The following is a 27,271-nucleotide window of genomic DNA, read 5'->3' as shown; positions in this document are numbered from 1 at the left end:
TAACATGTTGCGCAGGGGACATCTATTATAACTCCCCCATTTATTACTGCACCTTTCTATCCTGGCATTTCTCTTGGGTTCTGTGCAGGACAAGCAGATCCTAATGCTGTGGGGCATTGCAGTGTGCTGCAAAGCCCAGGAAAAAAAGAAGAAAAAACATTAATAAAGCTATTGGTATTGATATTTTATTTCTATCGCGCTCATACCCAAGTGTTTCAGAGCGCGACAAGACAAGGGAAGGGAAGGGGAACAGGGGATAACAAAAACAACGATCTTACAAGGCCCAGTGACATTGAGAACGTGCAAGTGCAGGGTAGAGGGAGAAGGGGGAGAAGTGCATGGAAGGAGAAACAAAAGGAGAGTGCGGAGCGAGAAGGAAAAAACAAAAATAATAATAAAATAATAAATAAAAAGGCAACAAACAATGGGAGTGCAGCCAGCAAGTGGCAAGTGCTGGGTTTATGGCAGCAGGCCATGTAGGTCTGAAAGTGCAGGAAGAAAAGGGGAGGGCTGTATGGGTACAGATACAGACCCCAGTGCAGCGGGTGGCCCGGAGGCAGTGCGTGAGGGTGGCAAGATGAGCAGGTACTTGGGCCTGGAGGACAGAGGGTGGCCAGGTGCATGGTGCCGAGGGAGAGTAGAATCAACAGGGGAGAGGGGAGGAGAAGGCAGAAGCAAAGAGGAAGGTTTTGAGGTGCTTCCGGAACCAGAGATGGTTCTCCTCAAGTTTTAGAGTGGCAGGGAGGCTGTTCCAGAGGGAGGCCCCAGCCGAAGACAGCAATCTACCCCCAGCTCGTTTCTTTGAGAAACGACTGACCCTGAGGGAGTTAGAGATAGAGGAGCGGAGTCCTCGAGAAGGGAGGTATTTGCGGAGGGATAGCTGAAGGTATGTTGGACCCAGGCCCCAGAAAGCCTTGTGGACAATGCAGAGGTTTTTGAATTTAATCCTTGCATCCACTGGGAGCCAATGGAGAGATTTCAGAGCTGGAGAGATACGATGCCAGGGCTTGAGGCCAAGGACAAGTCTTGCAGTCCTGTTCTGGTTAAGTTGTAAAGGACGAAGAGTAGATGCAGGTAGATTAAGAAAGAGGCTGTTGCAATAGTCCAACTTAGAGAGAACCAGAACTTGGGAGACAGTGAGCTTCTGGGGGGAACAAGAGGAAAGGAAGAATACCTCTGAGGAGGCGCAGTAGGATGTTTGACTTTTTTGATACATCAGCGATGTGGGCGGAGAAGGAGAGTGTGGAATCAAAGGTGACACCAAGGTTCTTGGCCTCGCAGGTGGGGAAAGGAGGAGGGCCAAGAGAGGAGGGCCAGGGGAGGCCGGCCAGAGAGTGAGGTGAAAGGAAGGTGATGGTGTGCCAATGAGGAGGATCTCTGTCTTGCTGGCATTAAGACAAAGATTGTTGGCGGCACACCAATCTTGGATGGCAGTTAGGCAATCAGTGATGAGAGAGGTGGAGGAGTTGGCCGAGGGCAGCCTGAAAATGAGTTGAGTGTCGTCTCCGTAGCACTGGAAGTTTGAGCACAAAATGGCAATACAGCGGGCTAGAGTTGCCAGGTATTGGTTGAAAAGCAAGGGGAGAGGTTAGACCCCTGAGGAACACCACAGGTGGAGAGGAAGACAGATGATAGGAAGGACCCAAGTTGGACCTGGGAGGGTCGATCAGAGAGGAAAGAGGTCAGCCAGGCCAGAGCCTGATCGGTGATGCCCAAGTTATCCCAGAGACGGTTGAGCAGGATGGTATGGTTGACCGTGTTGAAGGCAGAGGAGAGATCAAGTAGGATGAGAACAGAGGGAATGCTAGAGTCAAGGTTGGAAAGCAGATCTTCACGGATGTTCAGGAGAGCAGTTTCCATGCTTCTGCCAGATCTGAAGCCAGACTGATGGTCATGGGGACAGCCAACAGAATCAGAATGAAGGTTTAGCTGAGAGACGGCCAGCTTTTCAAGGTGTTTACCCAAGAAGGGGGTAATGGACAAGAGGGATCCACTGTGGGATTCTTGAGGAGAGGATGCACAAGGGAGTGCTCAAGAGGGGAGGGGAAGGATCCTGAGGCAAAGGAGTGGTTGCAGAAGTCGGCAAGGGCCGGAGCGAGGGTATCAATGTGGTCCTTGAGAGTTTTAGAGGAACAGGGATGAACCTGTTTTAATGAGGCTTTCATAGATCGGACTTGTCTAGCGACCCCATCAGGGGAGAAGAGAGGAAAGAAAGAGAAGGAGGGTGGGGGGGTGGCTGCAGAAGGGTCAGTGAGTACCGACAGAGAGGGGAGAGTAGAGGGGGTGGAGGAGAGTGTGGCCAGGATGTCCTGGGTTCTTGAGATAAAGTGTGAGGCCAGAGCATTGCAAAGAGCCTGAGAGGCAAGGAGAGGGGTAGAGACTGCAGCAGGGTTGGCCAGCTCCTTACAAATTTTAAAGAGTTCGGCCAAGCTGTTAGATGCTGCAGAGACACTGGCTTGAAGGTGGACTCTCTTCTTGGTACAGACACTGGGAATGTAAGCACATGGTCTGCGGAAGGGGAAGCTCCACGAGTAAGAATACACTGCCCCCATCGTATGCACCACTCGAGTTATTCCACAGTAAGGCCACCTAACAGGACTGAATAGCAGGGAGGCATGGCGTTCAGGACCAAGACAACAAAACATCAGTGTGTCCAAAGATGAGCACTGAGATGCCCCTCGGTCAGCCGACACAATTGTCGATGAGTCTGTTCTTGTTTTTTGAATGTTCCTTTGTCTAAGTTAGGTTTTTGAGTGCACCAGGGTGAGAAAGGTTTAGGCTAAAGGTTGCTTGTATCAATGGGTTATGGTAGTTGAGGTTAGTTGCGATGGTGGTGTTGACTTCCTGGACAAGTTTTACGCAGTCCTGTTTTTCTTTTTTTAGGAAAATTGGCCCATGCTATGTAGAGGTTGGCAAGGTTTTCCATTAGAGATTCCATTTGGAAGTCATTGGATGATCTCAATGCTTGTTTGCAGAGTTTCTGTTTGGATTGCTTAAATGGGGAAGTTCGACTAATGACCAACTGGGATTGCCGGATGGTCCAATTTGTTGAGCGGAATTAGAAAGCAGTGACGGAAGGTGGGCAGGGAGGCAATGATGAGGTTGAGGATATTTCCTGTGCATTCAGTTTTTATGTGCTGTGTGAGGTTCAGAGTGTTGAGAAGTCATGGAGTAGGTTGCTGCGTTTCCAGGGATGTTGAAATCACAAGGAAAAACTGTTTAGCATGTGAGACTTGATGGTGATCAAGGCCATGAAGTATCTTATGAAGGAGGTTTTTGGCTTGTGTGGTCTGTAGATGAGGTAAAATGACTGTGGGCCTCATCGCGGCCGTGGCGGTATCCCGGCAGTAATGCCACCAACATTAATATCGTTATAGCTACTCGGTCCGGCGCAATTTGTGCCAGATCCCGAGTAGTGGCAAGGCTGTAAATACCCATTTTCTTAAGAGTCCATAGTACTATGGGGATTTTCGGTGCCATTACCGCCGGAAATAGCGCTGGTGGTAATAGTGCAGAAAATGGGCGGAAAGTGGAGATTTCTACCTCCAGCAAAAAGCTAGAGGTAGAACTCCACTTTCCACCCGACTCATGATTGGGGCCAACTCTTAAATGCGGCGGTAGTAGCGTTACTGCGCATTTAAGAGCTACCGTCCAACTCGTCATGAGGCCCTGCATCCTTTGGGGAGAGCGGGAAGTGGCAGGTGAGATTTTCAAAAGAGCAAATGGTGGTGTCATCCAGTTCGGTGCATGGCAAAGATGCCTGGTGATTGATGGCAAGCCTCCGCTGATCTTGTTTGGATTGGCCATTTGTGACGACAATCTGTAGGATGTGGGTGGAGGTGGATGTCATCCAGGTCACTTTGTGGTGATAAGGTTGGTGATGTCTGCTGCATGGCGCATCGTTGAGCGGACGTTGGCAAGCATCAGTTTTGCAGCAGTAGTTGATGAAGTGCTGATGCGGTCTATGGTGCTGTGCAATCTCTTCCTCTGGATCTTCCAACTTTACATGAAACAGTCCGCAATCCTCCTGGTTCCACACAAAATCCACATCCAGGCAGATGACACGCAGTCTACCAAAAGATGTCCTCCATCAAAACATTGATAGGATCAAGGCCTACCTCATATTGACCTCTGCAACTCATCCAGAACAGGACTGCGAGACTTGTCCTTGGCTTCAAGCCCAGGGACCGTATCTCTCCAGGACTGAAATCTCTGGACTGGCTCCCAGTGGCTGTGAAGATTAAGTTTAAAACCCTCTGCATTGTCCACAAGGCCTTCTGGGGCCTGGGCCGAAATACCTTCAACTCTCTCTTCCTAAATATCTTCCTTCTCAAGCTCTTCGCTCATCCGCCTCCAACTCCCTCAGGGTCAGCCGCTTCTCCAAGCAACGAGTTGGGGGGTAGATCTCTCTCCGCTCCTGGGCGCTCCCTTTGGAACAGCCTTCCTGCCTCCCTGAAACTTGAGGAGAACCATCTCTGGTTCCGGAAGCACCTCAAAACCTTCCTCTTTGCTTCTGCTTTCTCTCCCCCTCTCCCTTACTAAATTCCTGATTGAAACTGAACTGAATCTGCACTGGGCCAACCTCAATGATCTTGGTCCCTGGCCCAGCCCCTTGCCCCCTGCACTGCCTCCCTGGCAACCCCTGCACTGCGGGGCTGTCTCTGTAGCTCAACAGCCCACCTCCCAGCACTTGTCTGCACTTACCTTGCACTTGCCACCAGCTGGCCCTTTATTATTTATCTTATTATTCTATTACCCCTGTACTGCACTTTCCCCTCTCCCTTGCACCTTGCACTTTCCCTTCCCCTCTTCCCGTGCACTTGCGCAATCTGAATGACACCTGGCCTAGTAAGATCATTGTCTGTCTTCCCTTTGTCCCCCTCCCTGCCGCGTCGCGCCTTGAAACACTTGTAAGTAGGCGTGTTATAAATGACATATCAGATCATATAATACATTGCAAAAATGAAATTTTAAACAAAAGGATACTGCAGACGTAATATCACCCGATAACTTAATTTTCTTCTTCAGAATTATGCTCCATTAATGTACACAGCACTTCACTGCTTTATTTCACCTCTCGCAAAAAAAATTGCTTCTGTTCCCAAACAATTTCTCTATGGTGATATAAAGCAGTGAAGTGCCTCTTAGTGCCTCTTCTTCTTCACTGGTGCCCTGGGCAAGCGCTGGGGCCTTCTTTTACTACACTTCCCTCTGAATTTTGCGCCAGCTTATACTTCTCCACTTTGGGGTTTGCTTTGCTCTTGGGGCATCAATTCACGTTTGGGGCTTAACTTTACTTCCCCCCAGTGTTATTCTTACAGCTCTCCTGCAATATTCTTCTGAGCTTAGCTTTAACTTCTTTCTTCTTGGGCTCTGAACACTCAACTGGTTTCCTTTTAATGTCTCTTGCCCGTTTCAAAACGCACATTCTTATGTTTTCTCAGTTAACATGTTGCGCAGGGGACATCTATTATAACTCCCCCATTTATTACTGCACCTTTCTATCCTGGCATTTCTCTTGGGTTCTGTGCAGGACACCAACTAATGGGGTTCTGCATTTGTTAAGCTGAGTTTTTCCTCCCCCTGCATATCACACTGGGCGATTACTCCCCTTACTTTGGGCTTTTCTTTCTCATCTTTGTTCCCTGGATGATGGGACTTACTACATTTCTTTGTGGGGCAGTGGTTCCTCTTCTCATCTTGCTGCTCCCCCCTCAGCAGACTGTTTCATCTTTACTTTCAGCACACTTGCTCTTTATTTCAGTTTTCCTCAACACCATTGATGTAAAGCAGCCTCGGTACGCTTTGCAGGTGAAACACTTCAGGTTTATTCTTAGTTACATCAAGATCTTACATTAGAGGACACCACTGGGTCCCCATCACCCAGGTAGGCCCAGATCCAACGGGCATAGGCTGGAACCTTCACACACACTCACAGGACAACATTCTACAGCAAGACTCCAACATTCTCACATCTCATGCATTCACAGATAAGCACTTTACAACATATCTCCCTCTCTTACTTCAGACACACACAAACAAATCTACTTCACAACAGTATCCTTGTATGGAAATTTATTTCATGAATATCAATGAGGGGTATCCTGAAAACCTGGCATGGAATTGCCCTCGAGGCCCGATTCGGACAGACAGGGTGCCAATGCCACACAGCAGCCTTTGTTTCTATGGCTCGATCTGGAAAGAAATACATTTGTTAATTGGCTTAGTGACATTTCTTCCTTAAATCAGACAAACGGGTTAGAGGAAAGGCAGCAGGCAAAATCAAACAAGAGAAGGCACTGGTGTTGTATAAAAACTTGCTGCTTTATTGCACTAGTGAGTGAAGTGTTCACAAACTGTTCTGCCAGACAGACTTCTGGGAACTGTATTGCTCTTCGGCGTGTGCACCTAGCGAGGCGAGGACCTGTGAGGTGGAACAAAAAAATACATACTCTAACAATGAAAAAGTCCAACGTGGAACAGCCCAGCCAGTTCCATTGGTAGACAGTGAAATTACAATGGGGATTTCTCAATCCGTCCCCGAAACGCTGCTATTCAGGCGGCCGTCAAAGAATCAGGAGGGGCTAGAACCCCTGGAAAAAGCTGTCTTTTCAAAGCTGGCAGATGAGGCCTGAAGAGCAATCGCTTCTGACGTCACCAGAACATAATGTCAATACATAGGACAGACAGTTACATTAGGATGGCTTCCATTTCCTCCCCGCACTATTGGGACATGTAGAGATTTTAGTTGATGATCATGTGGTAGTCACTGGTTTGCATATTTTCATGAAGTGCCTGGCGGGCTAAAGTGACATTGGCCCTTTTCTTTTCAGTCCTCTCTTGTAAAATGCAATGGCTGTTGCAGACTTGCAGACTGCAAACGGCAGTGGAGTGTCTGGCAAACACCTCACTGGCAACGCAAAGGGTTTTCAAATCATCAAGGTAGAATGTTTTCGTTTGCTGCTTTTACACGGACACCGTTTTTCCAAACACACTCTATGATTAGGGATGTCCCTTGGCGACTGTATCCATGGGAGCAAAGTGCTGGTCTTGTTCCTTATAATGAGAAAGGACCAAAGATCCTTCAACAGTCCCGGACAGGGCAGACTTGGACAGGTCCATATGAAGAGCCACTAGGAACCAGGGGCAGGGAGATGTCCCTGTAGGATTCACTAAAGCACTGGACTAGTAGATAGTGACAGGCTGCGACTAGCATGAGGGCCAAGAGGACAGATACTGACTTTCGGTAAGACCAGAGTCAAGCCTCATATCCTGACCGATCCTGGATTCTAAACTAGAAGGCTACTTGTGCTTTCTTCAACCAGCACACCTTGTCTGCATTGGTGGAAGGGACAGAACTTTCAAAACAATAAATAAATAAATATATGCCATGGTTTTCTCAGATTCGTACTCAATCCTGGCAAGCACTACACACAAAAAGCGGATCATAGAAATCCTCACTGATCTTATCTACAACTCAGATGCTGCTCCAAAAGAACATGCCCCCTGACCAGAAAACCCCCATTCAGCGGTGCAGACCCCCACTTTCTGATATCAACAACATAAGGCATAGAAAGTATTGCTATCAGGTAGAAAAGACCACGCATGGAATATTCCTCCATAGCAGCGTACAAGCAGACCACGTTAACAAATTGACTTACTATGCCCTTCATCTAAAAAATTTAAAAAAATTAAAAAAAAAGGTACCCCTATTGTTTAATAGATTTCTGTATCACTGCGTATTTTTTATGAAAAGGTTAACGAGACAGATATAGGAAAGGTGCAGCACCAATTCATCTCCCTCTTTGAATGAGTAGGATCGTCCCTGTAGTGCTAAATACTGATGCAGCCACTTCATAGCACTTGTGTGCCAAACTAAAACCACTGCAAAATTAAATCCTTCATTTATCTAAATTGGGAGAAAGCAGTTCAATCTTCATTCTCATTCTGTACTCTGAAACAATCCTGTCTACAACAAAAATCTAAACCACCAACTCAATACACAAAGTCCATCAATGAAATAAACCTAGGGCACAGTGAGGCCTCCCAACACAATGCCGGGTGACTAACAGTTTTACCGATTAAATAGTCCACCAGTGATCGAGGACACAACTTAGAAACACTGTACTGGATGCATCTCATTCAAAAGGATGCGGAACATATGTTGTACCTACTGAGAAATAAGAATGTGGCAGCTTTTTGGAGCACTATTAATCAGATTGGATCTAGTCAACTGGTGGAACAATTGAATGTAGTTTCTGAGAAAGTCTGGGTGGATAATTTGACAGCTTTTTTCACATGAAGCTTCGGCGGATAAGCTGACTGCGTCATCATTGTTTGGCGATAGCAGACGTTAATGGTTTAAACAGGAAAGCTTTTACAAAATAATTTTGAAAATTAGTAATTAGAGAGCTTCCGGTCCTAACAAACTCTCTAATGTTCTGTTTAATGTTGTCAAGTAGCTTGGTCTACCATGTTGACAATTTTGTTAAACGAAATAGTAGCATCTGAATCTTTTCCCTCGTCTGGAGGACAGCTTTCGTGGCGCCAGTCTAAAAAAAGGGGCCAACTTCTGATCCAAAAAACTATCGACCAATCTCTATTCTTGATGCCGATAGTAAGGGGTTTGCTTCCGTGCTCCTATCCCATCTTGAAAAATGGGCATTGGAAGCAGGCAGGCTCAAGAAATGGCAAACGGGCTTCAGGAAAAATCCCAGGATCAAGTTGAATGGGTTTATATTGAAAAGCTTGCAATCCTAGGCTTGGGCCAAAATTGATGACTTACTATGTTGCGACTATCAATCGGCCGCGTTTGATAGTGTAAATAGGGAACGTCTATGGTGAAAGCTTGTTCAGTGGGGGATTTCTGTTGGTTTGTTGCATCCAATTATAGGTCTGCATGAGCACTCTCATTTGAAGGTTTGGTTAGATCACAAGGCTCTTTGTCTTGCAAAGTATGCACTTATACAGGGGTCTGGCCCTCTGCCTTTTTAATTTTTATATTTCTGATTTTGATAATTTTATTAGACCCACAGTTTTTGTTTCCACAAATATGTATATATTTAAGTGTGTTTGGTTGGTTTATGTAGATGACTTTTGTTGGACTGTGCTGTCATCGGTTTGCAGAGGATACTGAAGGCTTCTACTTGCTTTGCACATAAAAATTCCCCCAGAATGAATTCTTGGATGACCAGGATAACGCAATGCACGGTTAAGAGATCATTGACTAAATTTACATGGTGGAATGGTACCGATAAATTAGAACGTGTTGATAAATGTGTATATCTTGGTTTCCCCATTTTCATAAGGAGTGGCTGCATAATAGAGCTTCCTCTTACAAATCAACTAATGAAAATAGATACCAGGTATGGGTCATCCTCCCTCATTACGGGCATATGAAGGTAAAATTGTACCCACATTACTTTATGGGATCGAAGTTTTGGATATATGGGTCTTAGACTTAAGGTCTTATTTGGATGAAGGTCCTTTGAACCCCTAACTCATTTCCGCTAGCAGCAATAACATTTGAATTGGGTCTAGTATCTCTGATAAGTAGAGTATAATGGAATTTTTTTAACGTTTTTCCTAAAGATTTTGGATCCTGTTGTAAACACATTATATGAGGATTTGAATGTGCATTGCTGTGGGGAAAAGAACCAGGTCTGATATCTTATATGGATGTATGGGATTCAATACTGGATGTTTTGGTCTCTTCTAGAGATGAACTTCTAGCCACGTCTGGTATAGTTAAAGGCTTATTTATCAAAAGGGATTGGATTAACACTCTTGACGACCTACATAGCTATTTCTCCCTTAGTCATCTATTTTTTCAGCACAAAAATCTAGGGTGTGCTCACTCTATATATTTGAACATTTATCTGAACAAGATTTTCCAGACTCCGTTTTTAAGATTTCGGTGGAACTTACACCCATTCTGGCGAGGAATAAAAAGATTACTAGTGATAATGTGGCCTGTAGATTTTGTAAGGATTCAAATGAGCAAGAGTCTTCAAAACATCTAGTCATTTTTTTGTCCAGCATGAAGAACCAATTGAATGTTAGATTTTAAAGTGTTTGTACATTCTTTATCTTTTATTGAGTGTGACTCATTATTAAATAGATGCCTACTCAGCCAGAATACTTAAGGTCTTTTAGCAGTGGTGGGTTTTTTAAATTCATTGAAATGGACTGATTTAATCTAATTTTAATTGCTTAAAGGTGTTAAATGTTCTAATGATTTTAAAGTGAATATTTTAGCATATTGCAAACAACAATTATGCAGGTTTTGTTTAGAATCTTTTAATAGTTTTAAAAATGTTCTTATGTAAGTAATTTGTGTTGCTAATTAATTTTGTTAAAGGTTTATTTAAACCAACAATTGAAAAAAACATTTTTAAAAAAGAAACACAAGGTTTTCACTCTAAGGGTGCAGGAGAAATGCTGGTAAAAGGGGCAGTAATAACCCCACCAGCACATTTCCTGCTCCTGGGAAACTACAAGTTTATTTACTTGCCTCCAACTGACAACTGGAGGTAAATCGGGCCCCCACTGGCCAAAAACTGCCGGAATTACCGGCACCATTTATACCGGTGCCCACAATTCAGTTAATGCCACACATGGAGTCCTGTTGGACTCCACGGAATGAGGAGTTACCGGCATTCTCGCCACCGGTAATATCCCAGAAATACCAGGATATCAGACGGCAGAAATGCTAATTCCGTTTTCGGTGGGATACCAACAAACTCAAAATGACCCCCTTAGATTTCGCAAGTCCCTTCGCCCCTGAATGACATCTATGACCAACCTAATATGAGAAGCTTTTGGCATTGATCAGTGTTTTCCGTAATTTCTCATTCAGAGAAGGCTCTGTCTCCATTACTCTGGAATAGCATTAGTGATCCTCGAGTCCCTCGCCTGAAAAAGCAGTACTTTGGCCTCTCCGTTTATGGCTTTAGCTGGAAATATATAATCCACCATTATAATTCATGAGATTGATAGGTCTACAGTTCTGCTGGTTTGTTGTGGTAGCTTCCTGGTAGGTATTTTCTCAGCTCGGTCAGTGCCCTTTGTGATTATATCAGATGTGCCATAGAACCTCATTCCACGGGTAGTATTGCTCAGTGGCACCACGCTCGTCCTGGAAGCAAGACAATGCAGAGCAACACCGATTGGAATCCCAGGTCCACGCTTTGAAACCTCTTTGGTATTAAGCACGTTCTAAATAACCAATTATAAATTATATAAATTCCGGTTTCATGTAGCTTCTCAGCACTGTAATAGGTGTGTTTGCTACCCAATGGTACGCAATTCATCAAACTCCAAAGGATGTTGGGCTGAATAGGAACAGCCAGAATTCAGTCTGTGACTGCAGTTGCACACAAACCTGTAAAGACCAGTGTTTATTCCGCCATTATCTAACCACGCTTACGAATTTCTGAATATATTTATAATTCGCCACCGGGCGGACTGCATCAAGGCGCAAAGCTCAGCAGACTCACAGATAACAATCGAGTACAGCACTCTTTAATAAAAAAAAAACACCTCTTAGGGGACTTATCCTAAGGAACGTACGAAAAGAAAGCCAATCATCCATTTTCTGGTGAACGAGGGGGTAGCTCTTTCTATGAACGAAGGGCAGAAACAAAGACTCTACGGTCGCCCCTGAATTTGAACATAGATTTCAGGTCCTTGAATAAGAACGGATTCTCTCATCATTCAAGATGACCCGTTCAGTTGTGTAGAGATGCATCTTGGTCTGCAGGTGTTTACGTACTAAACCGTGCAGGTACTGGTTAACATTAAAAATCATTCTGCATTTGACAGGCAGCCCAGTGCAGGCACTGGTGAAATATGGGTACAGGTTCATATTCTGACAGTCTAAAGATCGAACGGATAGAAGGGTTCTGGCCTCTTGAGGCACATGAGTTGATCCTCAGGAAGTCTAATGTACAGTACATTGCCACATTAATAAGGGAATCCGCAAGCGTGGAATAGTAGTCTTCATCTCTATGTAGAAGAATCCATCGAAGCAGGCAGCGATTACAGAAGGCAGAGTTACACTCTTCGCCAAGTTCACATCTGAGTCTGTATGTCTGTATAGACTACCCTTAGAAACCCTTTTTTTAAATCATGTGTTTAGTGAAACCAGATCGAAGAAGAAATAATAAAGGAGAGGGCGAACATATGTGGAAAGAAGTATTTTTTTGACCCAGGTGAATGACCTCTGTTTTACTGGGATGTCCACAACATCCAGTATTCCACTTCATCCAGCCAGCAGATGAAATTCTTTAGAGAGGAATCAGGATTATTCACTTTAAAACAGATTTGAATGTCATCTGCCTATGACAAACAAATTAACCCCAATCAGCCTAAAATAAGAAGTAGCCGTCTCCACATTTCACCATTGCTTTTGAAGGCAAACACGTGAGAGAACTTGTGTTCTGGCCTAAAGCTGCATTAACTAATGAACACCAAGCACCTGGGTGAAGCCACCCGGCTGGACATATCCATTGGATGCATTTTACGCTGCCCATCATACAATCATGCAAAGTTGACTGATCAGTGGCAAAGACCTATCGCCGAACCTTAGCATGGTTGGTTAGCAAGAATGTCATACTTGCATTAATCTATCATCTATTTGTTCTGTACTTAGCCCTTGCACTGCCACCTGCTGGCCGCACTTTCTGTTTTCAATGTTTGATCCCATGTCTTGCACTTGCTCCTCCTCCCCCTCCCCTGGCACTTCTCCCCTTCCCTCTCCCCTGCACTTGCACGTTCTCAATGTCACTGAGCCTAGTAAGATCGTGGTCTTGTTCCCCTCCCTCACCTCGTCGTGCCTTGAAACACTTGTGTGTAGGCACGATATAAATAAAATATCATATCATGGTTTCCCATTGCCTTTACTGGCACGGTCGCGACAATGCTGGTGCGATTATGGGTAGGTGGAGTGCTTCCCCGCTGAAGGGAATGGTGAGGGCCCATTATGCCCTCACCATAATTCCACATTAATGTGCATGAACTTGGGGCGTTCAGCCCCCAGTGTCTCAGATTGCCTAAAGGTTGGCTTGCACCCAGAGTGGCCGGAATGCTACACTTAATTAGGACACATTGAAAGTTTTAGCACGTCTTGATTGCTCAAAAACCTTGAACTTTTAAGCAATGCACTCATTGGCTGAATTGCGGGCCATTATGGTCAATCATGGCACCTATTGGTCCAACACACAGCATTCCATACACTCAACAGTATAAGCAAGTCATATTTTCACATATATGTCAAATGCACGGTGGCTTTAGATGAATGACCTTAATGTCATTGATTTCAATGTACACCTTCTCTTTGCTTCGATGGTACATAGTATTCCCTCAATATCCCCATTTTACACTGGAACGTTCACTTCATCTCGGTTCATATGTCGTCCCGTAAACCGCAAGTGTTTTTCAATTTTGATCTTCTTACAGAAATTAATTGTTAAGTGTAATGAGATTTTTCCTCCTTTTCAGTACAATTATTTATTTTATGGAATTAAACCCCAATTTTTCTGGTGGGAATCACAGAATCAAGAGGGATTCAGCACGTGTGTTTTTGCACAGACATCCCATCCTCAGCCATGTGTGGCCGTTCATATCATGAAACTATACTTTCCTATGCACCCTAGAGTCCTTCCCTTCTCCAGGGGACATGCTCCCATCACCGGTTACCACTTGACTTCATCTTAGGGCCTCCTAGAGTGAACTGGATGACATGAACAGATTGCTCCATCAACTGCAATAGCAACATCAGGGCTCGGCTCAGTAAGCTGCCTCGCGGAGAATGGGAGCAAACAGGGGTTCCTGCGAAAGAGAAGACAATCCGAAAGCAAACTTCGGTTTGCAAATACATTCAGAGGTGAGAACCCTATAATCAACAAAAATGGAACAATCCTTAGAATCAACTTTGACACCCACAAAGCCATAAAACCAAAAAGTAACTCTGTCGACGAATCAGCTTTCTCTCAATTTACCACATTAATGAAGGCAGTTCACAAGACCAGTAGGCTGTCCTTGTGTGGCAGAGCGCTACGAGGTTTCTATTGCTGATATAGCATAAGAGCATATTTACACACATTGGCCGACTTACACACCAGCTTCCAACACACAATCCACATCTGTCCTTACCAGATCCTAGTACAGGCCAACTTCCAACGCACAATCTGCATCGGTCTTTACTAGCTCCCAGTAAAAGCCAGTTTACAACACACAATCCACATCTGTCCTTACCAGATCCTAGTACAGGCCACCTTCCAACACACAATCCGCGTCAGTCTTTACTAGCTCCCAGTAAAAGCCAGTTTACAACACACAGCCATAGGAAACAAACAAGGTCTGCAATCTAAGCCCACACAACTTCCCAACCATTAAAAAAGATCTCATGAGGTGACCAACGTTCTTTGATCGATGAACATATCTATACCGATATTAACTACCACATGGAAACGTTTCTACTGAGGTGCGTTTCAATGCTTCAGATAGATTCAAAGGACCAACTTCATTAAAAAAAAAAAGCAAATTGAGTCCACTCTGTCTAGGAACCAACCCATTTGGGTGATGTTTAGGACTGTGCCTTGATGTGGTTAACATACATTTGCACTCTACCAGCCTACTGACCCAACTTACTCATCCCAAGAAGGGAAAACAGGCCAAAAAGTATTCTGTTTGCTACCCCATCCTCAAATCATATGCCCACAAAACCAGCAATGCTACAGAAAAGCATTTAAAAGTGAACTGCACATGTTGCTTCCTTCCCCTCCTTTCAGCTTAGTCAGATTCATATTTACATGTTTTCAGGTCCGGGTATATTTGGGATTGTATTAAAAAAAAAAAATAAGCTCTTTGCGATAAGCAACAGCAATGCGTTTCCGTCGCTTGCTTGACTAGGGGATAACTGATGGTGTGCATGGAGGTCAAGTGTACCACGTGCAAGAATCAATGTGATCAGAGCACTTCAGATAATGCCTTTGCATTTCACACCTTGACCCATTTCTCCCGCTCCCAATCCAGCCAGTGGGAAATCGGCACCATCCATTTGGGTTTATGTTTTTAACTTTTCTGAAAAAGAAGAAATGAACCTGGAATCTTTAGAGAGGAGGTCCAGGTGGGAAAACACAGCACAGATGTGAACACATTTGTAGATGACCTTCAAAATCCGCCTTTGGCAAAGTCGCCACAAAGGCTGGTCGCCATTTTCTACGCCTGCACAGATCGATGGGTGCGTTTGGATGAAGCACTGATCAACATCCATCTTGTAATTGATCTCTTTTTTAGGGGGTGGTAGCATTCTAGTCTTCATTCCAGACACAGGGGAATTTTTTAAAGTTTGGAGACCAACAGGCCACTTATTAGAATCAAGATGTAATTAAGCCACTATTGCAGAATAATTCAGAGCACATCTAGTCTGCCATCTCCTAAGCACCACCCTGGCGATGCTGGCTGCGCCCATCATGGTTGACTTCACAGCGCCATGCCAATATACAAATGATGCCAATACACAGTCGTACCCAAACTCATGGAGAACTTAACCAGCCAGCATGCTGGATGATTTAAACATCAAAGGAAGGGTCCACTCATCGTATATGCAAGTAGGAAGGCCGCGAGTAGTTGAACAACATGTAGTCCATTTTGTATAAATTAAAAACTCTCCTTTGGTAAAAGAGGCTGATGTTTTGGAAGTACTGTGCCGTCATGCCATCTGTAGTCCTTGTTGTTTTAGATGAAGAAGGGAACTTTACTGAGTCGTGGGTTCCTATAAGTTGAAGGACATAGTTGGCGTCTTGCGCCAGCGTCTCATATTTGCCAATGACATCGTAGTGGATGATGCAGGGGTGGCACAGCGAGTGCACCCGCTCCCAGTGCTCATTGAATGGCTCTTCGTGCTGCGTGCGGGGGTCAACCAAGTAATAGAGGAACTCCTCAAACTGGACATCATCCCCGTTCTCCAAGGCTTCATCGGTGGGATCCCTCCGGTGGCGTTGGATGATTTTGGTTCCGTATCGCTTGTGGAAGGCAGTGTTGTAGTTCCTGGTAAATTTGTTCCTGTAGGCTGAGACCAGGCGCTCAAATGGCTCACGTACAAAGACGAACTTGAGGTAGTTCCTTAAGCGATAGTTGATCTCGGGGGTGCTGAACTCGGAAAGAGTCCGTAGGTTTGAGGGAATGTGAGCCTCGTTGGCTGGTATTTTTAGAGGGTCCCTATATTTCCCCTGGCCGGTGAGCACCATCATGACCCGCTTCCAGTTTGTACAGGCCACCTTAGGCACGTAGCAATAAAGCAGTCCATGGTTGTCGTCAACAACAAGGTGCTTCAAGTCCTCCGGTGTCAGGACACGGCGCTTCCGCGTATACAGCTTACAGACACTGTCCAGCAGGTCTCTTCTCTTTTGGTGAGTTGCTTGAATGGTCGATTGTTCAAACTAAAAAGAAAAAGAGGAAACAGTCAGGAAAATAAATCTTTAATGCCATCAGAACAACTTTCAGAGTAACATTAGAGGCTGTAATAGCATATTTACGTTCATCAATGTTAACCGTAAATGGCTGCCAGGACACAGATAGGTCCTGACAACGACAATCGGACAGATCAGGGCCCGAATATGCAGCCCCGGTAGAAAGATCACTGATCAAGCAAAATCGTGCCAAGAAATGGCCATCACCCAGCACTGTAGAACTGAACAGGTCGTTGGGACCACAACGCTACGTTTAAAATAACACTATCTTTAGATCGTGGCATTGTCACGAGATGTTGCTTGGGACCTGTGAACTCACAGTCGGAGTTCCCCTAGGTGAATTTGCGAACCCATGGCGCGTCTACTGGTCCTGGGGTGAAGGTCCTAGAGAAATTAAATCACTCTCAGAGGATGTTGGAAGAAAGGACTAAAACATTGCACTATGAGCATCCTGGAGTGGAGAAAACCACCAATGGCAGGGATAAGGATGCTGCTTTTGTTAATAAAGTAATTGAACAATTCAAATAAATTAGATGGTGGATAAAAAGAGGCGGTTCGAATCCACCCATATGTGTTCTTATATATTGTATACAATTGAACATTTAAAGCAAAGCAGCAGTGTCTCGAAGGGACGTTGTTAGGAAAGATTTCGTAATTGTAGGTAATTTTCCTTCCATGTGGCAACCCCTAAACTTTTTGCTGTTGTTTTTCACCTTGTTCTTGACTTTGCCAGAGAAGTGCAGCCTTCTGCCGCACTCCTCTGGGCTTTCGCTCCTTTCTTACGGGGAAACTGACACGCCCTTAAGACTGTCAGTACCGGGGAACGTTGTTTCCCGTAGTTTCTTTTATCATGTTGCGGCTTTCGTGCAACATGACACAAGAGGGCACTGTAAGCTAAGTTACAGCTCTCTTGGGTCTCTAGCCTTCTACAGGCCCTAGATACTCGTTTGGGATTGTATCTGATCGGTGCAAGAGATTCAGGGACGGGAATGGTGGCAGCGATCGTTTCTTGTGTTTTGAGCTCCTTTTGGCGTTCTAAGCGCATTTCTCGCGCTTAACCCAAAATGGTGGCCTGACTCCCAAAATGGCCAGACCACGAGGCTCCTTTGTCCTGTCCGCTGACCGTCTTGCTCCCTTCACCTTCCCCAGGTCGAGCCAACCCGGGGCCTTCCTTATTTGGGCATGTACTTTCCCGCGAAACACGGATGCTTTCGCGGGCTTCTACATGTCTTGTGTGTGTCTCCAGGATGTGGGCTGGGATGTCTGGTCCCAATACACATCCTGGGTGCCAGAGAGTCTAGGGTGGTGTGAATGCCTGGGACCACCGTGGTCCGTGATTGGTCCACGAATGGTGTGAGTGTTGATGAGCGGATCTCCCATTGGGTTCCCTCCGTTTTGGCGCGAAGGGAACCGTGGATAAGAGGGGGCTGGAAACACCACTACCATGTCGATCTCCTGAGTTCTCATGAACGAAGGAATACAGGAGTCAAGTATCCTGCAACCAAGAGGCTGGACCGAGGAATCGCTGGTGACCCGCTGAAGGACTTCTCCTCTGCACTGCTGTCGCCTTGTGAAACCCTTTTCACCTTTGATCGAACCAGAAGGCCTGTACTGGTACTTCGACCCTTGGAATAGCGGGAACAGCTATTCTCGGCATCTTCACCATCTCCTGCCAGTAAGCCTTCGGAAGAGTCTCTGGGCCATCCAGCTGACTGACCAGCTTACACGGGAGTCTTGCTCTGTAACCGCCACCAGGTTGTGTAGTATTTCGAGTCCTTGTCACTCTCACACGCTTCGTACACTTGGCGTTCCCAGGTCTGAAGTGAGTAGTGTACATTTGGCTCAGATACACACGGCCACTCCGTTGCCCTGCTCTGGTAACAAACTGTGCGGGTTTCTTCGATTGGGACGTCTTTTTACTCAACACGACGACGAGGCGTTCCCTGCTCTTCTGAACCTGCTAGCTGCTGAAACTGACGCGGAGAAGCCTGGGTCTGCTTGCATCGGGGGCCGGTGAGTAGCATAGCTAGGATCTGGTCACCCTCCTGCAGGAGCCCATTGCTTTTCCCCGCTGTGTCAAACAGCACCCTTTTCCGTACTCGCGCTCTGCTTCTGCCCACTGTGGAGGCTGCGCTTGAGTCGCGGAACTTGTTCTTCTTTTGTGCACTAAACTGAACTGCCTGATTTCCCTCGAAGAGCTTCTCCTTTTGCCCGTTGGCACCAGCGCGTGCCGGTACTTTTGAGCACAAGGCTCCACTCTTCGCAGGGCTCGGACTTCCATCTAGTTAGGTGCCTCTGAAGGCGAACTGGGTCTAAGCATTATTGCGCACTGCCTGTTTTCCCTCCCTTTTAGGTGGACTACACATTTCGTGCATATAACGCTTGAGACTTGTTGTATTTGTATATATATTGTGTTGATATGGTATGTGTTGGTTTACTATCGTTATATTGTGATTTTCTCGCTACGGTAATTGTTTTAAAGGCCTTGGAATAAATGTGTATATATTTTTAATATAACAACTGTTTGGAGTAGTTTGTAAGTGATCTTGCTTTGTGTGCTCATTGCGGGCTTTCAGTCACCCTCACCCCTCTTGAGACCTAGTCTTGACCGCCGCGATCGCTACCTTGATTGGTCTGGCTCGTCCAGAGGTTACCCTGTTCCAAGTAATTAGGTTGGCCTTCTGAACTTCTGCGCCACCAGGACAGAGTTCAGAGATCCGTCTTAACAGACGTCTACAAAGATCATTCTACTAACACAATAAAAACCTTCTGAAATGGGGCTAGAATTACTTGAGGGCTGAGGATGGTTCACCTTGCAAAAGACACATTTTTCAAGACTCATTGAAATACATCTGACATTTATGAGCCAGGTTCCATGTCCTTTGTCAGTCAAAAAGTGGCTTCTCATTGAACGATAGAGAATCAAATTCTTGAACAGCTTAAAACTGTGGAAATGAGTACCATAAAATACAGGAAAAAGGTCTCACAAGCAGTTAAATCTGTCTGCATAAAAGTGTGATTTGTCCCTGTGTGATCAAAGGTGATATACTGCCAACAAAACCGTAGCCGCCAGATCGGACTCTAAGCTTTACCGCGGTTAAAAATACCCCAGAGCTTCTGAAGTTCATTATATTTAACTCACTCAGAAATGGCTTCTATTCCCTGGATGGCGATCACAACGATTCTAGAGCAGTATGGATGGCTTCCCCACTGATTGCAAATGGCAGGCAAGGCAATAGAGCGCATTAGCTGTTATGGTGAAATGCAATATTTCACTAGGCAGGCTCCGGAGAAACATTTTACTCAATTAAACTAAGATATGGCGAGATGGAGGATCAACTCAGGCAGAGGCAACAGAGTAAAATGTGCCAGTACACAACATCAGACGTCAAGAGGCATTTCCCTATCCGGGGAGCGAGAAAGTCTCTGCAGAGGATTGCTGTGAAAACCTATAAATGACACTGCCTTGCCTCTTGAGATCAAAAGATGTTCTTGTGGATTAATGTCCCTCTTACCTATGGAATGAGCACTCCTAGAAAAGACCTATTGAGTTTGGATGTAGGAGAATGGCTTCTATTCAATCCCAGAAAGGTAGAGATGCTGAACAAACCCTCATGGAAAGCACATTTCATACCCCATATTTCTCCCACATTTGTTGATTCCAGTGGAAACATTGTGGTCACCTTCTTTTGGAATCCTATCTTTCTAGACCTGTGAGCCGTCTCATGGATTGGGTTTTTAGCAGGGTTTATGAAATTGTGTGATATGTTTCAACATGTATGCGAGGTAGCCGATTACAGGTGTATTGAAAAGGGATGTGTGATGTCCTTGTTGGCCTTGCTGGCCATGACGACTGAAAAGAGAATGTTGTGTGTATGAAGTGTACTTGAAAATTTAGAGCACGGTTTTACAACTCCAGGCCTAGAGGGACGGAATCTTGATGGGTTTTCAGGATATACCTCATTAGTACCCGGCGAGAGTCAAGCAGAATGTAAAACACATTCTGATTGGCTCTCGCCGGGTCGTTAACCGGCCAAGAATCCCTGCTTTGTCCAAGGCGGGAGGCGTGGCAGCCCCTCAGCCAATGAGGAGACTGGAAGCAGGGCCAACCCCGCTCCAAGCCTCCACGCGGCTGGAGGCACTTTTTTTTCTTTTTTCCCCCTCCTTTCCTCCGAGCCCCCGCCCTCCCAACCTCACATACCTTCTTATCTTTATTTTTTCGGGAGTGGACGCGCTGGGAACACTATCCCGATGGCCACCATGAAAAGGGAAAACGGCCTTTTCCTTCCCCGGCGGCCTCTCTGTCTTTCTTTTTTTTTTCTGTTCCGAAACACTGCAGCTTTTCGGCACAGAAAAAAATGCTTTTAGTACCCCGGTCTTGCGGTCTGGGATGTAAATAGCAATATGCCCCTAACGGCAGGGGCATTACCAAGTTAGGTAATGCCCCTGGGCCTTTGTTAAGGCCCTTGCTTTGCTCGGCCCTATGACAATAGGGCCTGGGGCATTACCTGACTCAGTAATGCACCCGCCACTCGGGGCATATTGCCCAATTAATATTCATGAGACTAAATGTGCATACATTTAGAGTCATTGCATGCAAATTTATTTCATGAATATTAAAGAGGGGTATTCTGAGGGTTCTATGTCATTTATATTGATTTTTGTAGGTTGCCTAACAAAATGACTGATTATTGTTGACCGACGGTGAGCATGAAATGTTACTTTAGTAATAACAAGTTGTTCTGGGGTGGGGTGAGAATAAATGTGGTACAACATGGGGTGGCATTGTAATGGGAAACTGTTAAACTGTTTGTTTCAATTAAGTTTCACTAATCAACGTAAGCTCTGAGGTGGTGATGGCTACAAACCAATGAATGAACTATAGGAAACATAGAAAAAGTGAATTCTCCAACTTGCAAGTGTTCGAGGGACTTTGACCATTGTATTTCTTGCTATAAAACAACTGTTCGTATTCCATTCAGGTGTCAGCCTTTCGATAAGAGCCTATCCACTGTTCAGTTTAATGTGTGCTCACCCAGCTGTAATAAACAGCCTTGCTTTTTGCCTTGTGTTTGCTCTACTCTTTGAGTATGCGGTTTTTTATTATGCTCTAAATGGTGGACCCCTGACTACACGATCATCATTGCCAGTTATTTGCATGATATACTCAGGTACTCATGTAATATATCCTGTATCATTTTCATATACCAAATACTGCCATTATAGCCCCTTATACGTCACACTATTTGCTAGGTACTCCATCATATGCCTGGGTGCTAACAAAATAACAATTTTCATATCTCTCTCAAAACATTGCTCTTTCAACACCACCAGACTAGTTCCAATGGAAGCACAGACCTCACAGTACTGCACTACTGTTAAATGATGCCAGCCCAAATGCCGGCTATCCACATACTGTACAGCGCTCCGCTGCTCTTGAGCTAGGTCCACACGTTAAACAATAAAAAAAAAATACTATTGCAGGTATTGCTATGAAATACTAAGGTACACCATCCTTTTGCAGTAACTTCCTACGTATGATGCATATTCCACCTATTCCTTTCATAGGAGCATATACTAAAGGCATAGGGCAGATATTGTAGTCCTATGCCAAGGTACCCATGTTTTTTGCTAGCTATTAGCATTGTATGCCTGTGTATAGCCTTTGCTAAATATTACCATTGTATTTTCAAGTATGCACAACATTTTAAAAGGTATTGGCATCATACTTCAGGTACTCGCATCATTTTCCAAATATTACCATTGTATGATAACACTGAAGGGTGGACAATATGTATATTATTTCACTAGTACCTATTTCTACCATTACCTTTGAATGCCCAGGAACCTGCTCAGTTTTCTAGGTAATGACAGACTCCTAGGTCCTCTTGCAATTTGCCAGCTATCACCATCCTAAGCTGAGGTACTTGCATCATTTGCTGGTTATTGATATCAGATGTGCAGGTATTCACATTATTTGTGAGGTATAAGACACTCACGTCTATGAGATGAGCTTATACCGTTTGCCTGCTATGACGAACGTTTCGTAAGTGTCGAGTAAAACCATCATATGCCCAGGTACTCCCACCATTTGCCATGCATTATCAACATAAAACATGTCCAAGAGCACTCACCATGTGACAGATGCTGCCATTACCTGCCGACCTACTCACACCATATGCCAGCATTTAAAACAAAATGCTCAGGCATTGCACCATTTGCTAAATATTGTCACTAATTGCTATATAAAGGTCAAAGAAAGGCACGGCGTTTGTAGGAAAATAAATAGCACTGCCCAACACATGGTGCTTCTCAAAACACAATGAATAAATAGTACTGATCATCAGTGTCTAAAACCTATAAATAATAAAGTCATCTTTTTGTCTGTTTCTGTCTTTATCCAGGTGTCCCAAATCTATGTGCGATTACATTTTACTCTGTACTGCTGTATCCCCATTTAGGTATCTCTCTCTCTCTCTCTCTCTCTCTCTCTCTCTCTCTCTCTCTCTCTCTCTCTCTATCCAAGTGTCCCAATTCTAGGTGCTGCTGCATTTTACTGTGTACTGCTGTATCCCCATTTAGCTGTCTCTATCCAGGTGCCCCAATCTAGGTGCTACTGCAATTTACTGTCTACTGTTGTATTCCCATTTGGGCAACCCACCTAAGTCCTAACATGGGAAAATGCACACATGCGTTTTTTAATTTAAACTCTTAGAACCTCCTAAACATGGACTGCGGTCACAGAGGGTGTTCCAATGACAGAGGGCATTCCTCCCTCTACTCCCTGCTCTTCCTCTGGCCCTTCTTCAACCACCTCTCCGCCCTCCTTCTCTGCCTTTCCCTAGTTCTCCCCCGACGAGGTTTCTAGACCAGTCCAATCTATGAAAGTCTCGTCAAAACAGGTTCACCCCTGTTCCTCCAAAACCATCAAGGACCACATTGACACCCTGGCTCCTGCTCTGGCTGACTTCTGTAACCACTCCTTCGCCACTGGAGTCTTCACTTCCCCCCCCCTGAAGCACTCCCTTGTGCACACTCTTCTTAAGAAACCCTCTGCCGACCCGTCCTGCCCGGCTAACTATCGCCCAATCTCCATCACTCCTTTCCTGGGCAAACTCCTGGAAATGCTGGCCATTTCCCAGCTTAATCTTCACTCTGAATCAGTTGGTTGTCTCCATGACCATCAGTCTGGCTTTAGAGCTGCCAGAAGCATGGAAACTACTCTCCTGAACATCTGTGAAGACCCGCTCTCCAACCTTGATTCCAACACCCCCCTGTGTCCTCATCTTACTTGATCTCTCTTCTGCCTTTGATATAGTCAACCATGCCATCCTGCTCAACCGTCTCCGTGATAACCTGGGCATCACTGATCGGGCACTGGCTTGGATGACTTCTTTCCTCTCCGATCTACCCTCCCAGGTCCAACTCGGGTCCTTCCTCTCCTCTATCTCCATTTCTACCTGTGGTGTTCCCAAGGGGTCTAACATCTCTCCCTGGTTGTTCAACCAATACCTGCCACTTCTTGCACACCGCATTGCCGCTCTCTGCCCAAACTTCCAGTGCTATGCGGATGTCACTCAGCACATTTTCAGGCTACCCTCAGCCACCTCTTATCCTTCTCTCATCTCCGACTGTCTGCTATCCAGGAGTGGTGTGCCGCCAATGATCTCAGCCTTAATGCCACTAAGACTGAGATTCTCCTTATCGGCACACCTGCTCCCTCCTTTCCTGTCACTCTCTGACTGGCCTCTTTTGGCCCTCTTCCTGCTCCCACCTGTGAGGCTAAAAACCTCAGGGTCATCTTCTCCACACTCTCCTTCTCGCCTCACATCTCTGACGTCTCTACAAAGTGACACTACCAGCTGCACCTCCTCAGAGGTATTCTTCCTTTCCTCCTTCCCCCAGAAGCTCACTGTCTCCAGAGCTTGATTCTCTCTAGGCTGGCTACTGTAACAGCCTCTTTCTAAATCTGCCTGCCTCTACTCTACACCCTCTGCAACTCATCCAAAACAAATTGTCCTTGGCGTCAAGCCCAGGGATCGTATGTCTCCAGGACTGAAAGGATTAAGTTAAAAACCCTCTGCATTGTCCCCAAGGCCTTCTGGGGCCGGGGACCTCAATACCTTCAACTCTTTCTAAATATCTTCCTTCTCGAGCTCTTCGCTCATCCTCCTCCAACTCCCTCCGGATCAGTCGCTTCTCCAAGCAATTAATTGGTGGTAGATCTTTCTTTGGCCGGGGCCTCCCTCTGGAACAGCCTCCCTGAAAATTGAGGAGTACCATCTCGGTTCCAGGAGCACCTCAGGACCTTCCCTTTGCTTCTGCTTTCTCTCCTCTTCTCCCCTGCTGAACTCCTGGCTGAAACTGAAACTGCACTGGTCACCCTCTGTTCTCGGGCCCAGGTCCCCTCCCCACTAGTTGCACACCTGCACTGCCCCCCTGGCAACCCTTGCACTCTGGGGCTGTTTCTGTATCCCTACAGCCCCCTACCAGCACTTGACACACAATGTCTGCACTTAGCCCTGCACCTGCCACCAAATGGCCGCACTCCTTCTCTATTGTTCTTATTTTTTGCTTTTATTTATTACTGTTTATCCTATGTACTGCACCCTCCCTGCCCCCTCTGCATTTTTCTCATCCCAGTCCCCCTGTCCCCTGCACTTGCACGTTCTCAATGTCATCTGGCCTAGTAAGATCATTTTCTCCGTCATCCCTTTGTTCCCTTGCCTCGTCGCGCCTTGAAACACTTATGTAATTTATAACGCGCCTATACACATCATATCAAAGCGCATTGAGGCCATACAAATGGGGAAAGGTTGCTATATAAATGGCAAATACAATATAGTACAATACTTCTTCAGATTTGTTACACCATATATTAAGATCATTTTTGGATGAAAGAGTGCATCGGTGACCAGATAGGAGTCAAGGATAGCTAAAAATAAAGTGCTGGCTTGACCGGGGGGGGGGGTGTCAGCTGGTAAGGTTCATTGGGGGATAGATGGTAAGTACAAGGCAGTATCTGGGATGTTGCATCCCAGTTCAGAGAATGAAAGTTGAACAACCTCGAGAGTGGTTCTGGCTAAAATAGCGACACTACCTCCTTTTTGAGTCATGTTTCGGGTATGAAGAGAATGTCCAGTTTAATGGTAGAAATAAGTTCATTGATGTCAACTGTGTTCTTAAAAGCAGATCATTGATCAAAGCTAGCTTCAGTTGTGGTGTCATAGTATGCCACTGAGCCATGGGTCCGACAAAAAATATTGGATTTTCTAATTTTATTTAGCACACGTAATGATAGTGTACCGTGCTCTGTTTCTTTAAAATAGTACAGAGACTCACTGGATTGAAATTATTGTTATTGATGCAGCAAAGTACAGCACAAGAATGACCATGTGCTAGAGCAAAAACATAGAAGCAACTGCAATTAATGGCAGTGCTTTTTAAAATCTCATCCAAATTGAGAATCAGTATATATGCGTTAATCTTACAAATATTTTAATGTTAGGGTGGATGTTGTGAGAAAAAGAATGATCATCAGCTCAGTGTTCATTATGTACTTACAGATTGAAGCATAGAACCTTTTTATATCAGACATGTGTGTCAAATATAAAAATCTGTGACCATGTTCCTGAAATGATTCTGGATTTTTTGCAAAGGGAAACCTAGTTGTTGCCATTTATCCAATTCTCCGTCCTCAAAGCGGTATGTCTAAATAAAGAGTACAACAAAAGTTCACCAGACTGGCCAGGGCGGACTGATAACTCAGCCGTATGTCAAAAGTGTGAATTGCTAATTTTTGTAATCTGAAAAATGAGCAAAATATTCAACCGTTCTTTATGAATATTATTGTTTTTCTTATGGGAACTTTCTGGGCCATTCCTGAAGGGACCGTCCTGCTGACTTGCGAAGCCATCATTACCAGGACAAAATGCGCACAATGAACAGGCCTGCGCAATTACTTCCCTTTTGTTATCAGGAGTGGCCTTCCGGGGCTTGTATCTGTAGGCAATCGGCAGTGCAATGGGGCATTTGAAACCGAAAGACCGCCCCTACAGATCCAGTTAACTAGCAAATATGTGTACGCTTCCAAGATAATTAAAATGTGGAAAACAAAGCGAACTTTCGTTCATGCTCATGAGGTCTATTACATTGACATGCAAAAAGGATTTCCTTTTATGTGCATTGCATATATTCTCAAAATCATGCATTGCAGCACGATGGAGGTTTTTTTGGCAAAATCTCTATGCCAGGTGACCTTTTAATGTTTATTAGGACGTAGCATAAAAGGCATGTGTACAATGCTATAGGTACATGTTTTACACATGCTTTTTTGAGCCAGTCCACATTTTCTCTCATTTATATGGTCGTAGAGGGTGCTTGTAACTGAATTGCCTTTTCCACCACCACCACCCCACCTACTCTGTCACACAAAGAAGCAGGCATCTACGCCAGCATGACATTTCTATGCCAGATCAAATGCTTTAGATTCTTATGGAATCTGACGGATTTCTATACCAGCTAATTTCAGTGCAATCCATTGCAGATACTGCCGGCCATGCATATGTGGCAAGTGGCATTATCTCAATTTCCACCAGAAGGTGACGAAACGAAGGCATAGAGGTGATCGACACCAGCATTTACACCTTTGTTTTGCACTGCATAGTGCAAATGACTAAACTTGCATGCAGGATAAATGTAACATGTCTACTCTGTGCAATTTACATTTTTAAATGTAAGAGGATTCAATTCAACACTACAGCCAAGTCAATGCCTAGTCTGGGATACTGAATGGA

At 45.1% G+C, this 27,271-nt stretch overlaps 1 protein-coding gene across 2 annotated transcripts in view; it reads right to left on the bottom strand.

Annotated features, from left to right (window-relative positions):
- Positions 1–6,303: 6,303 nt before the first annotated feature.
- The window catches only part of LOC138566291 (carbohydrate sulfotransferase 11-like), a 322,952-nt gene continuing 301,984 nt past the window's right edge, over positions 6,304–27,271 (bottom strand). For both annotated transcript variants that reach the window (XM_069643387.1, XM_069643386.1), the window contains exon 3: positions 6,304–16,445. In XM_069643387.1, the coding sequence (XP_069499488.1) occupies positions 15,600–16,445 (846 nt within the window). In that variant the 3' untranslated portion in view covers positions 6,304–15,599. The remainder of the gene's footprint in view (positions 16,446–27,271) is intronic.

The sequence above is a fragment of the Ambystoma mexicanum genome, chromosome 2p, assembly GCF_040938575.1.
Source record: "Ambystoma mexicanum isolate Mex_15411 chromosome 2p, UKY_AmexF1_1, whole genome shotgun sequence".
Taxonomy (NCBI): Eukaryota; Metazoa; Chordata; class Amphibia; order Caudata; family Ambystomatidae; genus Ambystoma; species Ambystoma mexicanum.
This window is presented reverse-complemented; position numbering and strand designations above follow the sequence as displayed.